This window comes from Zeus faber (genome assembly GCF_960531495.2).
Source record: "Zeus faber genome assembly, chromosome: 14".
In the NCBI taxonomy this organism is placed as follows: domain Eukaryota; kingdom Metazoa; phylum Chordata; class Actinopteri; order Zeiformes; family Zeidae; genus Zeus; species Zeus faber.
The window spans coordinates 11,139,073-11,156,501 of record NC_137200.1 but is presented as its reverse complement, the minus strand read 5'-3'; the positions used below and the strand labels follow the sequence as shown (position 1 = coordinate 11,156,501).

At 43.6% G+C, this 17,429-nt stretch overlaps 1 protein-coding gene across 1 annotated transcript in view; it reads left to right on the top strand.

Annotated features, from left to right (window-relative positions):
• The window catches only part of kirrel3a (kirre like nephrin family adhesion molecule 3a), a gene marked incomplete at its 3' end in the record, with an annotated part of 202,352 nt that overhangs the window by 143,574 nt on the left and 41,349 nt on the right, over nt 1-17,429 (top strand). Inside the window, exon 4 of the mRNA XM_080013364.1 lies at nt 17,179-17,336. Coding sequence (XP_079869490.1) covers nt 17,179-17,336 — 158 coding nt within the window. The remainder of the gene's footprint in view (nt 1-17,178; nt 17,337-17,429) is intronic.

The window sequence follows — 17,429 nt, the reverse complement described above, 5'->3', positions numbered from 1 at the left end:
GCCACAGAGTAAATTTAAGATAAAAGAAAATGTTCCAATTTACATGTTTCAATCCTGCTCCTCCTTGCTCCTGCTTTCACACTGTATATATTCACTATCTCAGTAAGTTCACCTCCCTCAACTTGTTTTGGGGAAATGCATTTCCATGGAATCAGTGTCCTTTTATATGTTTGTTTAGTGGCACTTTTTTCTCGTCAATGTCTATTCAATCTAGTTTTAAAATCTTTTTTTTTTTTTCCTTACAACTTTTCCTTTTTCCTTTACGACTCTGTGGCAGTTCCACCTTCCACACACCACTCGAGAGGCTTTTTCAGGGCCCTCCGACACAGGCAATGGGGTTGAAAACACACCAGTTGTATTGTAGCGAGTGGGCTAGGAGGAACAAGCCTGGAGCAGATGTACAAAATGTCATGACAAGGGCTCCTCTCTTGTGTGTGTGTTTGTGTGTGTGTGTGTGTGTGTGTGTGGGGGGGGGGGGATTGGGGTTTTACCTGTTTTTCGTTGATTACTCAAATGAGCAACAGGTATACAGCCACACTGATCCTCTAACCACACCATCCCCATACCACAGACTCGTTGAGAGAATTCCGGAAACCAAACCTTTGATTCCCAGAAGCTATTGCTTCTCGATGTGTTGTTACCGTGCATCAAACAAATAAATCTTTGATGTTTTACTTATACGAATGGATTCCAGACAGCCTGCTATAGAAGAAGAAGAGGAGGAAGAAGTTGAAGTTAAGGAACAATCACTTTATTGATCCCCGTTGGGAAATTTGTCCTCTGCACTTTATCCATTCTAACTAGAAGCAGTGGGCAGGCACAGCATGGAACAACTCCAGCTCTACAGCAGCCCTATGCCTTAGTCAAGGACATTGGCATGAGTGTGAACCTGACTTCCTTGTCTTTCATAACCAGGATCATGTCTCATACAAAATGGCATGGTGACTTCAGATTGTTGGAAACCCTGTCACAGTCAAGCTGAGCATCACTTGTCTATGCCTGTCAAATGCTAAAGACAGCAGAGTGCATCTTCCTATGAATAGTATTCAGAGTATTAGCCACAACACCTTCCTAGCAGCAGGCAGAGTCCTGGGAGTTGGCACATGCCCTGGTGGCTCTGTGTAACGCCACAGGGGTGAGGATGACCTCTGAGCGCAGACCTTTGACCCATCGACTCCTGGCGTCAGTGTGGCAGCGTAATCTATGTAGGCCCGGAGACTGAGGGCCAACGCTGAATAAGGCATAAGAAGAAGCCAATGGCTGATCCACTGGGGAGACCCCTAAAGCTAATTAGATCCTCAGAAATCCTTCCTGTCTCATGCATATACAGTATGCCTCTGTAAACACACATACACACACACACACACACACACACACACACACACACACACACACACACACACACACACACACAATATGTCCAATGTAACCTGTTTGGCTTCCCGCTCTGGTCGGTGCAGTCCATCAGAGCATCCCGTGCTCACTCACATCACTCAGCAGCGCATAAATTAGACAGAAACCCTGCCACTCGCACATGTTGATTAAATGGAGAGCCTATCTTCATCATTGATACTTACATAACTCCATATTTGTAAACACACATACGAAAGTTTCTGTCTGGCAATTTGTCCAATAGCAAAAAACGTTTTGGAGCCAGAGGTCATTGCCATTTCAAATCGTATCAGTAAGTGGGTTGGTATTTTCTTACGTGTAGCAGAAAGTGTCTTGCTAGAAGATTAATAAAGGCATGGTGATCAGTTTATAGCCCTGTCTTCCTTTGCCATATTACCATGTTTTTTAAACCAGATTCTCACGGCCTCTCAATTTGAATCTCCCACAAATTCAGAAAACAGGTATTATGTTGCTGGAATTGAAATGCTCATTGGAAGGCCGCAGTTTGAGTCTGAATTGCAGGAGGAGGATTTTAGAGCACATTCTGCATTGAATATGGACTAGATGGCAGACAGGCTGCTCAATTAAATTTTAAGTCTTGATTATGCAGACTTGTTCCCACTCATGGTTACTGGATCACTAGATCAAAGCCGCAGAGGGTGCCTAATTCACCTATTTTTGTTCTCAGTAGTTCCGTAATGTTCTTTGCCTTTATGTACCTACACAAAGCAAAGTACAATTAGCTTTTGGTTTGTTCTTCAATCTAAGCTGCTTATGCTTACAAGCAGTACGTAAACTCCAAAACAAGCACTATCTCGATCGCGCTGCGCAATCACCAGTTACAGTAACTCTATGTCTATAGAGCTTAAAATAAGGGCTTGTAGGTACCACATAGGTTTCCTTGTGATTTATCCAATACTTTAGTATGTGTACAGTATATACCTGTACTACATGAACTAGTGTTGTACATGTTAATGATGATTACAAACAATGAAATGGCTTCATCACTAAAATGAACAAAAGTTCTATCCGGCGCAACCACAAGTCATCAATATGTGAAGTAGGGATGGCTCGATACCACTTTTTTATGTCCGATACCGATAACACAACCTTGCGCATATGCCAATACCGATACCAATGCACTATGTTTAACGTAGCCACCTTAAAAACATCATGCTCAAACTGTGAAACAAATATTCTACTCCCCTAAAAGAAGAAATACATAGGGCCGCAACATGACTCAGTTATGCAGAGTCAGAGTACCTACCTTCTCATTCAGCTTCTGGTCTTCTGGGACCTAGAACTCATATGTGTCTGTGAACGGGAACACAGGAGATGTGAAATCTGCCACTTACACTGCTGCTGTTCTAAACACACAATGCATTTGCCGGCCACAGACATTGGACATCGGTATGTCGATCAGTTAAAAAAGTTCAATGTAGAATTTCCATTTAAATTCTGTATCTTTGTCACAAATATCGATAATAATGTATGTTTTAATATTTGTCGAATGATTATAGCCATAATCATTAATATAAGTTAATAGTGTAATGTATAGTACCCAAAAGGATGTATTCTTCGGCATGCAAACATCACTTAAAACACTGACTTTTATTATTTTTATGTCTAACATTTTTTAAATGTCTTTATTTTGATATACTCTTTCCTTTTTATCTATTTTATGTAAGGCACTTTGAAATATCTCTCTCTTTCTCTCTCTCGCTCTCTCTCTCTCCGTCTCTCTCTCGCTCACTGAGGGGATGGGGGCGTGAGCAAGCGGAGCGTGTGTCATGCTATCTACGGAGTGTGTGACTGTGTTGTAGGGGTGGTGTGGTTTGAGCAACCACACCTGTCCTGGGTCTAGGGAATTGGAAGCCCAGGATCAGAGTGGCTGCATACCTGCTGCGTGTTGGTTGGTCAAACGAGCAGCAGGTAAAACCTCTATCCCCACACACGCTCAGGAGAGGAGCCCCCGTCATGAAACATGTCTATCTGCTCCTGGGCTTATTCCAACTGGCCCACTCTCTACAATAAACCGGTGTGTCTACAACCCCGTTGTCTGTGTCTCTGTGCTGGAGGTCCCTGAAAATGCCACTTGGGTGGTCTGTGGTAAGCAAAACTGCAACAGTGACTTTCAAACTTTTTTTCCATCTTTCTTGATTTTTAGAATTTATGTTGTTCTTTTTTATGAGTTGTAGTGTGTAGCTACATTGGAGCAGGGGTTTGGGATCACAGCGATGATGGACTTCACTTCCGCTGCTCTCCCGTGTTCCGTGGAGTGTGCGCAGGTCGTGACATATCTCTTTATAGCATGTTGCTTAAAGTTTAGTTAAGCATTCACATGATGAAAAAAAAAGTTTTTTCCGATATCCGATCCAGTGATTTTGGCCAATATCGGACTGATACCGATACTGAGTATCAGATCGGCACACAGATCGCCTTGTGTGAAGTGAAGATGAATAGGATAACAACACTCCATCAGACCAGGGTCTGCGGGGGAGGAGGGGTGCAAGTGATTTGGGTTCGACTGGCTTGGAGGACACGCCCCCAGACCCTACAATTTTAACTGCAATTGCCAACAGCACACATTGAGCACTGGGGTTTTTCGGGGGCTGGCGGGTAGCTGGTGGGTTGGTGTGGGGGCGTGGTTGGCTGGGGGGCAGCGCATGTGGGCCCCCTGCTGTCTGGGCTGGAATCCTGGCGGCTTGCGGTGGTTTCTGGTGTGCTGCGACCTGGCGGAGCTGCGGAGAGCGCCGGCGGGTGCCTTGTTGTTGTGGGTGTGGGTCGGGGTTTGTTCATTTGCTCCCGATGCGCGGCTTCTCTGTGCCAGGTGCCGGGCCCATATATCTGGCGGCCTTCTGGCGTCGCCCGGGGTAGTGGGGGTAACATCGGGGTGGCCTGCGCCAGCGGCCAGGTGGGCACCTGGTCAGCGGTGGTAGGGCAGGCCTCGCTCTTGCAGGGGGGCGCGGATGGGCATGGGGGTCCCGCCAGCTCACCTGCGCGGTGGTCGGTATGGGCAGGGTGTCGGTCTGTCGGTGCAGGACCTGGCTCCGGGCCTGCGGCTGCGTCTTACGCCTGCACGTGGGGATGGGTTGTATGTGTGCGCCTCAGGGGTGTGGGGTCGGTTCGTGCTCCCTGGGACTGGGTTCTGCTCCTTGGGGCCCAGCTTGGGATTTGCCCCTTGGGCTTCCGGCTTCTCTGGGGCCGGGGGGTATTCGGTGGCTGCAGGGCGGGGTGCTCTTGGAGTAGTGATTAGTTGTTCATAGACCCAAACATGGTAAAATAGTTCACCAAAGAGGGGGATTGGGGGCGGTTCTGTACAACAAAAAACTGTGCTTTTGTCATCCCACAGGACAGAGTTATTGTAGCAGTTCTTGATGATTTAAGACATTGTTCTAGATGAAATGGCATACAAATACTGTTGTATGCCCCGCGTGCTGACAGCACAGGTTTAAAAAAAAAAAAAAAAGAAGAAGAATGTGAATAGTGGATAGCAAAAGGGTGGAGGAGGGGAACATGCTGGAGTAAAAGCCTTCAGCACCCTGAACTAACACCACCCGCGTTCCTGAGCCAGCAATTTGACTGCGGCGGCCATTAGTTGGCGTAATATCAACTTGGCCAGGACCCTGTGTACACGGCGAGGAGCTGGATTCTCTCTGCTGTGCTCACAAAAGGACTTGCTTTTTCTTTTGAATAATAGCAGTTATGTTTACAGTGGTGTTGAGGAACTTCAGTAGGTAACAGGGCAAAGAGCCACACCCTTTTGTTGCTAGCTTCATGGTTTAGGCTGTAACTCTCCTACAGAATGGAGTCTCCATTAGTGAAGGAATTCACCGAGGACAGGTGGCATTGGCACCGACGCATTTGAAATGCCACCGAAAGAGCACCGCAGGGGAGTGCACCTGCCTCCATACTCCTCAGGATGGAGTGGTGTGGTTTAACAGATGAACATTGCATTCCGAAAAATCAATCACATTCATCAATCACAGTTCCCTGTCCTTGCGGTCTTCTATTCACACTTAACTATGAATAAGGAATGCACCGCGCCAGCGTACAGGTGCAGCTTGCCGTTGTGGGTCCGCGCGGAGCCATACAGCATTTCTATATTTTTGCATGAGGGGTCTGTTTTTTGTTTATTTTTCAACTCTGCGGGGCCACACAGCATTTTCAATAGAAAACAAAGAGATACAACCACATAGAAATGTTTTAGTAAAGAGTGCAATCAATCAAGGTGTCTGGCGGGAAAAATAACCCCTGGAATCGCCGTGTTTATTACGAACTTCTCGTCACCACGTCGTTCACGAACTATCCGGCTCTTTTTTAGGAATGAAGGGAACCGAGTCTCACTGGATGATGAGTCTTTCTTTTTTTTGGTCGAGTCTTACAGTCTTATGTCGTGTTATTTGTTTAAGTTGCTGTCTCCTGCCACCGGAAAATGTTTCCCCCTCTATGTAAGAGAGCGCACCTCGCCGGGAGGTTTTCTCCACAAAAATAACTACCTATAGTACTTGCCTATTTATTTTTTATTTTTATTTTTTATTTTTTTTTAATATTAAATAAATGAATTAATAACGGGAAATAATATTTGAATTCTCCACTATCCTGGATACCTCCCCTCCAATCAGATGAACTTATGCACCGATTAAATGTTCTAAAATATAAAGATACCGTAACTGTACCGTTACCTTGGCCCCAAAACCGTGATACATACTGAACCGTGATCCCACTGTACCATTGCATCCCTTATATGTATTATATGTATTTTTCTTCTTATTGTTGTTAAGGGCTGCAAATTTACAAACGGGGGTTACACACGGTTCCGCAGCTCAGATTAATTTGCTCCGTTTCCTGCTGCTGCGCCGCTGTGGAATTCAAATAGTGTTTTTTTTTGTTTGTTTTAATATTCAAATTCTGTTCAAATTTCAAATTTCAACACAGCTGAATGGCTGCTGTGCACTGATGATTTGCCCAACTCCAACTGCCTATTGGTGCATTGCGCTTAACAGGTCAGTTATTTCTTGAGGCGGCTATCCATTAAATTAGAAAAGTAAAACGGCGTGGTCATGGTCTAGTGCAAGCGTCAGAATGCAATTTGGCACATGGATCGACAAAGTCAGTCTGATATCAGATGAGTGAATGGTGTCAGTTCCCGCACCCAATACCCATATTGGATCGGATGGGCCCATCTCTACTATGAATTAGCGGTGTGGGAATGTGACTGTTTTGATGTCACGGGAGACTCATGTCAACAGTCATGTTTGTGTGACTTCCACTGGTAAAAATCCTGAAAAACAAATATGAAGTGTTGGATTTCCCTGCCTCTGTTAAACACTAAATTAATCTTTGCTGGGGGGAGGCTGATGTGCCCGCAATTTTTTTTTTCTGTTTCGAGCAACAAGGGCTTGAACAAGGATTAGCTTGCTTCCCCCCCCCCATCTCATCCCATCACAACCATCACCACCACCGCACTCCTACCTCAGCAGCTAAGCCCGCTTTGTCATGGATTAGCCTCTACTTTCCAACTAATCAGCACCTGTGTCAAGCAATGAGCGATCAATCACACCCAATGAGGGGGGGGGAGGCAACACTGCCGACTGCCTGAAGTTTTTACTGACCTGACGGAAGGTATCCAGAGTTCTCTTGTCGAGTGTATCTGGAACCTACATGAGTCTGGCTTGGCCTTGTGCTAAACACAGCTGTTTCTATACAGTCGACCCTGATAGAAAGGGCTGTGGAAAGGCAAGCTAAGCTGTGTGTGTGTGTGTGTGTGTGTGTGTGTGTGTGTGTGTGTGTGTGTGTGTGTGTGTGTGTGTGTGTGTGTGTGTGTATAACAAACACACACACACATATATATATATATATATATATATATATATATATATGTATATATATATATCATTGAGTAAAGCATTGTAAAGCTTTCAATTAGCATGTAAGTCCCTAACACAAGACATAGGGAAGGAAGTAATTCACTTTACCTTGCCATATGGGATGAAATGGCTTCATTACTGTACTTCTATTAACAATATATCTGGCTGAAATGGCTTAATGCCTTCAGTCAATCACAGGGGGTTAAAGTTTTGTTCTCTCTGGCCGTCCTACTTGGCACATCCTTAAAGCTCCATTAAAAATGGCCGTGTACTGGTTGACAGGGGACTCCAAAGCCATGGCGGGGAAATGAATTGTCCCGCTTATCTCCAGAGCACCATGGGGCCACTTACATCCTGTATCTAGGAAAATAAGAAATTTTAAAAAAGGAACTTTAATTAAGTTTGATGACATTGCTTATCTGCGGAGCGAACAATCTCTAATTCTAGTCCGTGGTGAGCAAACTGGACTGGAGCTCCCCATTCTTAATTTTGGTTGTTAATAAAGTCACGCCCTCCATCTTTCCCTCAAGCTCTCTCACCCTGCTCATGCCCCTGCATCATGCTTGCTTGAAATACATGGTGGTGTCATCATAGCAGATTACAAATCAGTTAATAAACTCATTTTGGGTCTACATTCAGCTGTATGCAGCACACATTCTTGGTGTTTTGGTGTAACCACTTGCGGTAATTCTGGCACCATAAAGGCACCTCATTGAAAGCCGCGTCGGAGAACCTTTTCGGGAAGAATGTTGAAAGCCAGGAATGTTGTGCTGAGTTAAATGTACTCTACAAATGAAAACCCATCTCTAGAATCAAACAGAATGGCACAGCCGACCCGCATCGTTTTTGAAATAACTGGTCCCATTTTGCCTGATCCGCTGACCTCCTCCCCTCCTCCGACTATGGTATTTTAACAGCCCCTGCCTACGCCTTATCACTCAGAGATCACAGCTCTACATGATGTTTCTCATCGGTTCGCACAAGACTGAATAAATCTTGACTTGTTTTTTTTTACCAACCCCCCCAACCCGAAGGATTAGTGAATTTCATTGCAGAGAGCATGCACCTAGCAAATCGAGAGCCGCTTTTTCTGTATGCGGAGAGAGCAGAGCGTCAAGGGCCAGAGGGAAAGAGAAACTTTCTCTGCATCCAGCAATAATAATTAAAGTGCACACAGAGGGGAGGGGTAGTGGTGTGTGTGTGTGTGTGTGTGTGTGTGTGTGTGTGTGTGTGTGTGTGTGTGTGTGTGTGTGTGTGTGTGTGTGTGTGTGTGTGTGTGTGTGTGTGTGTGTGTGTGTGTGTGTGTGTGTGTGTGTCTGTGTGTGTGTGTGGCGGGGGCGGGGGGGGTTACTTGGCCTCAGTGTGGCCTCATGAGGAATCTATTGACCAGCCACTTTAAATTGTCAATTTGGAACCATTAGGCCGTGCCTCCTTCACAAACGTGGCATCGGGGGGATAGGTTCAGCTTCCAAAGGGGTTGCCTCTCTCTTTCTCCATGACTCTCTCTCTCTCTTTTTGTTATGCGTTTTCCTATGCGTTATCCTTTTTTTTTCTGTCCTCCCACATCGGTCAAACACCACAGGTGATTGGGAAGTAAGACATTAGTTTCCCCTTTAAAAAAATGGCAGCTGAGAATGAATCCTTTCCAATCTGTGTATTGCCTGTGAAATGAATGGTACTGTCTTCATGGTATAAAATAACAATGGAAATACATAATATAGTCTATACTGCATAGTCTATACTGTGTGTGTGTGTGTGTGTGTGTGTGTGTGTGTGTGTGTGTGTGTGTGTGTGTGTGTGTGTGTGTGTGTGTGTGTGTGTGTGTGTGTGTGTGTGTGTGTGTGTGTGTGTGTGTGTGTGTATATTAATTATGTTCAGTTAAACCTGCATTACACCTAATTAATAATATTGGAGTATCCTGGCAGTTCAACCGGATAAGCATGTGTACCACATGGGCAAAATATATATATATATATATATATATATATATATATATATATATATTATAGATTATATAGATGTAGATTATATACTATAGATTTATAGATACTTTATCACTATTCCCTATAACCTTTAGTTGTTCTTTCAATATCTTTTGAGTTGAATAGGAATAATAGAACCGTTTTTGTCAACGTTTGTAAGGCCATATTTTAAATGAAAATTCACAGTCTCAACAAGTCGCTTTTGGAGTGCGTTTTGAAAACCACCACGGATGGCTGCAGGTTCCGCTACCTGGAGATGCCGTGACATAATAAAAAAAAAAAAATAATAATAATAATAATAATATTAATAATAATAATAATAATTATTATTATTATTATTATTATTATTATTATTATTATTATTATTATTATTATTATTATTAACAGATCACTGAAAAGTCTGGGCGTGACACCCCTTATTAATGTGCTTCAGTTGCACCAGCTCTCTGCAATCGATCGGGCAGCTCAGCCTTTTTTTTTTGTTCTCATGTAGATACCATGGCATGTTGCTATTGGCAGCGGAGTTTGTTAATTGAACGCTAATTTGTAACGAGGCTCATTTGCGTGGAAAGTATTTTGCACCAAATGCATGCATTATAACTAATTTAAATACACGCAAATAGCACCGGGACACCGAGTTAGTTTGGCAATGCGGTTAGTGGTGCATTTCACTGTTTATGAATGCTTTGTGAGTGAGACGCACGCTTTTTTTGTTATTTGTGCCAGTTTAGCGGCCGCAAAAGCCACGCAATTGCGTTGTGAATACGCCCCCTGGTTCGTATCACTGCAGGGTGGTACAATACAGTTTGTACAGACTACTTACTACCAATCACAGTTTAGCAATGTTCATAAAGACACAATCCCATTTCCCCATATTTAGATGCAAAATGAAATGCTTACTCATATAATATTACTACATCTTAAATCAAAAGATATGCTGGTCCAGAGCTGGTCCAGATTCACAAAATCCAATATCCCAATATATTGCAGTTTTGGAAGGATTTCACCAAAGGCCAGTGACGCGGTTCTTGCACTCAGGTACTGAAGTATATTATTTCCTAAAATGCACATAAGTGTATATGATATACTTACAGTGTATATGAAAGATTCCAGGCGGAGTTATTGCAATTATTGCTCCCTGCGTTAAGTCCCGTTCTGTGCAGCGTTACCACATGGGCGTTATCTACGAGTAAGCAGTAGGAATTACACTTTGGGATTCATGGATGCTGTAAAAAAAAACAAGAATGTGAGTAAATATTACAGTCGGAGCGCACACCAGTTCTTCATCAAGGATTCAACACCTGAATTGCACATTTCAAGGTCGGGCTGAACGGTGGTGGACTTCCACCTCCTTTTTTGTTACTTTACTGGAAAATTCTGATCGCTATTCTTTTGATGATGAAAGGCTTGCAATGTATTGAAGGCCACAGAGTTTAATTAACGTTTCATGTGTGCCATGACACATCCCTGCGTACCAAAGTTCCTGATGGATACCTCTTTTTGTTCTGCTGCTCAAGAATTGCTCATTATATTGCCTTTGTTCTTATAATGAGGAGAGGGCATGTGTACGTTTCTACTTTAAGTTCAGTTTACTGTGCCTCCCAGTCTCATGTGCTACCTAGAAGAACCGGCCTGTGGTGCGAGTGGGTGCTGTGCGAATGCTTTCAGAAAGAAACGGAGGACTTGGGTATGCTTTCCTATATATTTCAACAGATATTAAGCTGGTACAGTAGGTGAGTATCATGTAAAATGCAAATAAAAGAGACCAGTATGCATATACCGAATCTCGGATCCCAGCAGTTCTTTTCTTTTTGAAAAAGTCTGATTTGTGAGCATTCTGTATACGCTGCACTCCAACACTGGCTGTTTTCCATTGTCTTTCTCAGCATAGTTTGTTACCTGTCCCCGAGTAAATATTTATTTTTAAAGAAATTCAACCTGAGACATCAATATCACTTCCTGTAAAGGGAAGCCATTAATCAAAAAGTCACTTTTTCGGTGCTTGTGCACATACATTTGGGTCTCTGATGGGCCTACTAATGCACAAACTGTGAAATAAAACAACCCAGTCAGTTTTATGTGACCTGTTTATTTCAGAACACGTGGTGAAATAGGCCGTTCATATTTGAAGCCCCTCCCTACGTCAAGTGTTGCTTCGGTAGAATTCGAACCGCCCTCCATTTGAGTGACCCTAACTAGCGTGACTGGACCCGCTAGCATCGAAGCTAATAGCTAAAAATGGGAACAGCTCTGTTGTTGGCTTATAGACCAGCACAAATCTTTTAAAGAAAGAGGAATGAATATCAACTGTCCGTGACAAAACTGGAAATGAGGGAAATGTAAGTATTTGCTGTGTTTCTTTGTGTGTGTGTGTGTGTGTGTGTGTGTGTGTGTGTGTGTGTGTGTGTGTGTGTGTGTGTGTGTGTGTGTGTGTGTGTGTGTAGTCACGGTACGTTAACTGTACTGTAGGCTGCCGCACACGATCCACTCTGCGTTTCTCCAAACAAAACCATAGATGTAGTTATTTTATTTTATTTATTCGTTTTTATTTTTCAACGTTTCTGTAATTGAATGTTATCGCACGGTGCTCCAAGCCCCGGGCTGCGTCAGACACTGCGGCGCAAGTCGGAACTAACATTTTAATTAGACCGTGTAGATCTAATATGAGTGAAGATTCAGCAACTGCTTATTTCTCACCTAAGATTTGTTCAGAGACAGATTTTAGTGTACTGATAAGGGAAAATCAGTGAAAGTTAACAGAGGAATAAAACGGTAAAGCCCAAACCCCATTGGCTCACACAACCCAGAACTTGTGCTCAAACCCATTGGGTCACAGAACTTGGGGCCTCGGAAGGGTGGCTCAACCCACAAAAAACAGCCCGTTTTGGAACACTATAGTTTTGAGGCATGCTACAATGGCTAAAATGCATAATCTACACGGTATTTTCAGCGAAAACTTGAAAAATACATGATCTGGGGACCTCAGAGACCTATATTAACTTCTTGAAAAGGACCATAATAGGTCCCCTTTAAAGCACTTAAATATATAGATGGAACTCCTTCAATGAATGCATATTGACTTGAAAGTAAAATTTATATCAAAAAATGTTTTCATGAATAGAGTCATTTTCTTATAGATTTGTTGTCTGGAAACCTTTTTATTTCATATCAAAGTGCTAGCCACGTGTGCTCCTTTCCTCATCTAGAAACCTACTTACAGTCAAATGTGATGTACATTTCAACCTAAAGAGTCGGTTGGGATCACTCATTGCTTATTGAGGTGATTACAAAGGCTAACAGCAGCTTCTGGCTTCTATGTCTGCTTAAAATAACTATTACTATTATCTCAATAAAAAAATGATGCTCAGGACATCTGTGAATTTGCATAAGTGCACCAGTTTTCTACGAAAACATCTTTTGATCAAAGGACATTGACAACAAAGCTTTTTTCTCCCCAAGGTTAATTTATGGTTCAGTGAAATATATTAGAAGTTGAATACATTAAAGGAATATTATTATTATTAAAATCTTCAATATCAGTCCACTGATCACTATAACGACAAAATGTAGAAAGTAAAAAAAAATAATAGTATTGGTTTTTTTTAAGTTAGTTTTTGAAAGTACAGTACACTGTACATATCAGGGCTTTACATTTACATTTACATTTAGTCATTTAGCGGAAAGAAGAAGAAGAAACAGTCTTTATTTATCACGCAACACACCACACTATAACACATGCTTGCACACACACACACATGCACACGCTTTTGGCTGGTGGCCGGTGAAATGGATTCTCTGCTTTTGACCCATCCTGGCTTGTCCTTCCTCTGGGGGCACAGCCAGGAGCAGTGGGCAGCATACGTGGACGCGCCCGGGAACCAGGTGATAAATGTCCATTGCTGGTCAGACGATGATGGGTGCATGTTTTTAGGGGGGGTCCTTACTGACGTGAGGTGGAGGAAACCCCATGTGAGCACGGGGAGAACATGCAAACTCCACACAGAAAGGCTCCTATTTGGGAGATAACCCGCCCAGAGCACGGTGCCAACAGCACCCCAGGCGGGAATCGAACCCAGGACCTTCTTGCTGTGAGGCACTTTTATCCAAAGCGACTTACAAGGGAGAATAACATTCAAGCTACATTGCGACAGAGACATTAGTGTAACAATAAATACTGCTAAGTAGTGCTAAGTAATTGTAAGTTAGGAGAGGAGGTGCAAGGTTCAAGCGCTTCTTAAAGACAGAGAGGGAGGTTCCTGCTCTGGTCGTTTTCGGCAGCTCGTTCCACCAACATGGAACTACAAATGAGAATAGCCTGGATTGCCGTGGTTGTACGGCCGGCAGAGCCCGGCGACGCTCATTGATGAGCGCAGCAACCGGGGGGTAACATGTGCTTTTACGGGAGCATTCCCAACCATCACTCTGTAGGCAAGCATCAGAGACTTGAACTTGATGCGAGCGGCTACAGGGAACCAGTGGAGCTCGATGTGGAGCTTTACCTCAAGTCAAACCAGTCACAGAGACAACATATATTCATCCATTCATATAAGCAAGTCATGAATACGAGGGCTCCCAGGAGAGAAAAACGGGTCAAATTCCTCAGAGTGATCAGTTATTAAAGTTGTGAATGCTAATTTCTGAATGTTATATCAAGTCTGTTAAAATGTGTTAATTGTTCATCCACCCCAACACTGGGGTGTACGTGAACTGATCAGATGAGAGATGACTAGGTTTACCGATGCGCCCTCCAACTCCCGCCAACTTTAAGTCAGCTCTTCATCACAAAATAAGTGCATGTCTGGGAAACTTCTGTGATAATACCTCTGTTTTTTTGTTCAACCCATTGAGTCTCCCTTTGCAGGGAATACTGTTGGAGGTATATCAAAATCTCTGAAAGATTGGCGCTAATGAGTCCCATAAAAGTCTGAAAGAAAACCCATCCCGGTGGCATCCCCATGCAGCCCTCAGTAAAGAGGAAATTAGGTGAGATTTGTGGCTGAAAGAGCAACACTGGCTATTCCACCATCCCTCCTGCATGTAAATACTATGGAGACAGAGAAGAAAGAGCGAAGGAGAAAGAGAGAGGGCGAGGGAGAGGGGCGAGGGAGAAAGAACGACCGTGAAAATGAAGGTCTCTTTTTCACACCTTGAAGATAAAACATTTTCAGCATCTCTCCCGACCCTCTCACAGCGTGAGAGCGTCTCAAAATAAAGACGTCCGCCAAATGCAGCCTTTCCACAGAAGCTCTAATCAGTAGCCGTGCAGCTATTAATGAGTGGAGAGGGGCAGCCATAGCCTGGCTATAATGAAGTCTGTGGCTTTAATGAACTCCGCCTCCATGTAGCGCTTTCCCTCGAACTCTAGCGCTCCGACGCCGCCGGGCCTTCTGCTATTATCTCGCAATTGTGAGCCTACGCTGATTTTCCCTCTGAAGCGAGGCGCCGGGAACGCATAGGAGCAAACAAAGTGGATCCTGTAGGCTGGCCGCCGGTTGGCCACGTGCCACGGCAGCAGGGACGCGTTGCCTCCTCGCCGCTTCCACTAATGTGCGGCTCGTGATGAGGACGTACAGTGGAGCCTTTAAAGGCAGACGGAGATCAGTCCCGATCTCTCGTGCTCTTCCTCCGCATTACCCACCTCGCCTCCTCCTCTGCCTCTTCTTCCGAGCACTCAGGATGTGCCAGCTGCATGTTGTTTTTGATTGAGCCTCGCCCCAGATCTGCTACCTAATGAGCTGAGTGCTCAATCAATAATTCACTCAAGTTTGAATAAAATTCAGCGTGATTAGATCCAGTTTCTGATGAGAATGTAATCAGTGCCTTTCAGCTGCCCCGTTGTTGTTTGTGCATTTGTTTCCTGTCTTTCTCGCTGTGGTTTTATTTATTTGCTTATTTATTTATTTATTTATTGCGTGTCCAGTGCTGTCCTCGTCTTGCTTGAGACAAAACGAGAGCGGACAAAGAGCGCATCCTCTTCAGATTTCTCATAAATCACCTTTGTTTATGAACTGCTCCTTCCGGGAGTAGGTCTTCACTGCAAAAGGCCATCGGTGTCAAAGAGAGTTTTATCCAGTTTACCACTCAGCCCAAATCTTACATTATCTTCCAACTTACATGAGCCCTGACCATTTTCCTTCTCGCAGCCAGAGCCTTTGAGAGCTCACAGAAGGGTTCGGATCAGTTCACTCCGTTTTTAAGCTGCGCTTAAAATGGCAGTTCGCATAAAATGATGGTTCCAGAAAAAATATATTTATAGACGAAATGTAAGACCCTTTTTATGATGGTAGATTTCCTTTTTCTTTTTTCAAATTCAAGAGAAAATCCACTTTTCTTTTTTTTTTTTAACGTCTATTAATCCTTCGATCGCAGGCTTTTTGGGCCAGGTTTAAGGAGAAAAAAACAAAACATTTATAGTTGATCTTCTTAAACTCAGTAACCCCCGCCAGTTGGATTTAAACCTTGTAATTGCTCGCCATGTACTGTACTCTGTTTTAATTTTTTCACGGCTTGGTACAGTTAATTTGTACACACTGTGTTGTGATATCCCCTAACCATATGAAAGAATTACTATGACGGTGAGTCTGCTAAAATAGCATACAAAGCAATAACCATGGCTCCAGTTCCACTAAAGGATAATCAAAGATGAATCGGCCCGTTCACACCTCATCTTGTACAAAAAGAGATCCTGGGTGGTCCGTCTGTGTTTCGTGATGTCCCAGGCTGCTGGATCTCTTTCAGAGATGCCGCAATCGATGTTTGTTTGACCTCTCAAAAGCATTGCACCGCCCCGGCTCTGTGAAATACCGCCCGTGTAATCTGTGCGGCCAGATGGAAGGTTTGAACCATTGAAAGCACACGTACTTGTAGGATTATGATTAGGAAAGGATTTTAAAGCTCCCAAGAAAAGCGGCGATAGTCTTTTTAAAGCTTGCGCTCATAAAGAGAAAAAACTACAGACCAAAAGTAACACTCGTGCTTTTCAAACAGCCAGAGGTCTTAAGGGAGTACTGTTAAGCTTCATATAGCCTTGTTGCCTTTTTGAATTTTACCGAAATATATGTATGAAAAAAATACATTTGGGACAGCAGAAACCAACGGAAAACAATACGAAATGCAGTGTTCTGTCCGGGTACGACAGTCTCCCAGAGCCATTTGTATTCTGTTTCTGCTGATTTAAGGATGTGCACCTCTGGCTTTTAGTCAGTACTCTGCAGCATCAGCTGAAACACAGCACATCACGGTTAACGGCTGCTGGTTGACTAGCTTGACTGCACCTGGTTCTCTCTGCATCCTTACTCACACTCCGATGCCGACCACAGCAAATAACTTCATTTGGTTCCATTTTATGCATATTAAAAACAACTTTTTACATGTTGTCCGAGTTTTAAACAAATGACATGGGCAAGTGGAAAAAGTCTTGGCAGGATGTATTTAACTGGTGGTATTGGTGAACATGACTGAGCCGAACGGAATGCATTTTGGTTGGTCCCTCTGAGGCCGAATGCGTTTGATTTGTAAATGGGAATTGACTGGGCCGGCCATGAGACTTGGTGGGCGGCCATTAAAACCACATTGGGCCAGTCAGCACACTGTTGAAGAATTCAAAAATGAACTCAAAGGAAGTGTTTTCTACTTTTCCCAAATCATATGAGTGTGTCCAGCTCGCCCTTCAGTAATTGTTCGAAAGCTCAGATATTTTTTTTTGTGTCAGCACACTGAGGTTAGCAGTAAAAAACAGAGCTACAGTTCTAAACTGTGATTAGTCGTATCGCTGTTAAAAATAAATTCTGTTATAGAGGCAGTAAAACCCCCGTCTACATTTACATTCATTTTACCTATACGGTATTCTCTTTAACATTCCCCCCAGCTATTACACAGTGCTTGCTAAAAAACCTTTTTGTGTCCTCTTCAAACAAATTCAAATTGATCCACAGTTCCTCCTGATGACCCGGTGATCATTGGCGCCCCGATAGTGAGTCTACGGGCCGGAGACCACCTCAACCTGACGTGCCACGCTGACAACGCCAAGCCTGCCGCATCCATCATCTGGATCCGCAACGGCCTGGTGCTGAGCGGAGCCATGTACTCTAAGGTACAGTTTGAAAACATACTGTAGCTTACACCTATTGAGACTATATTGAAAGTATTCTACCCTGTGTGCTCCGTGGAAGGCATAGATTCAATT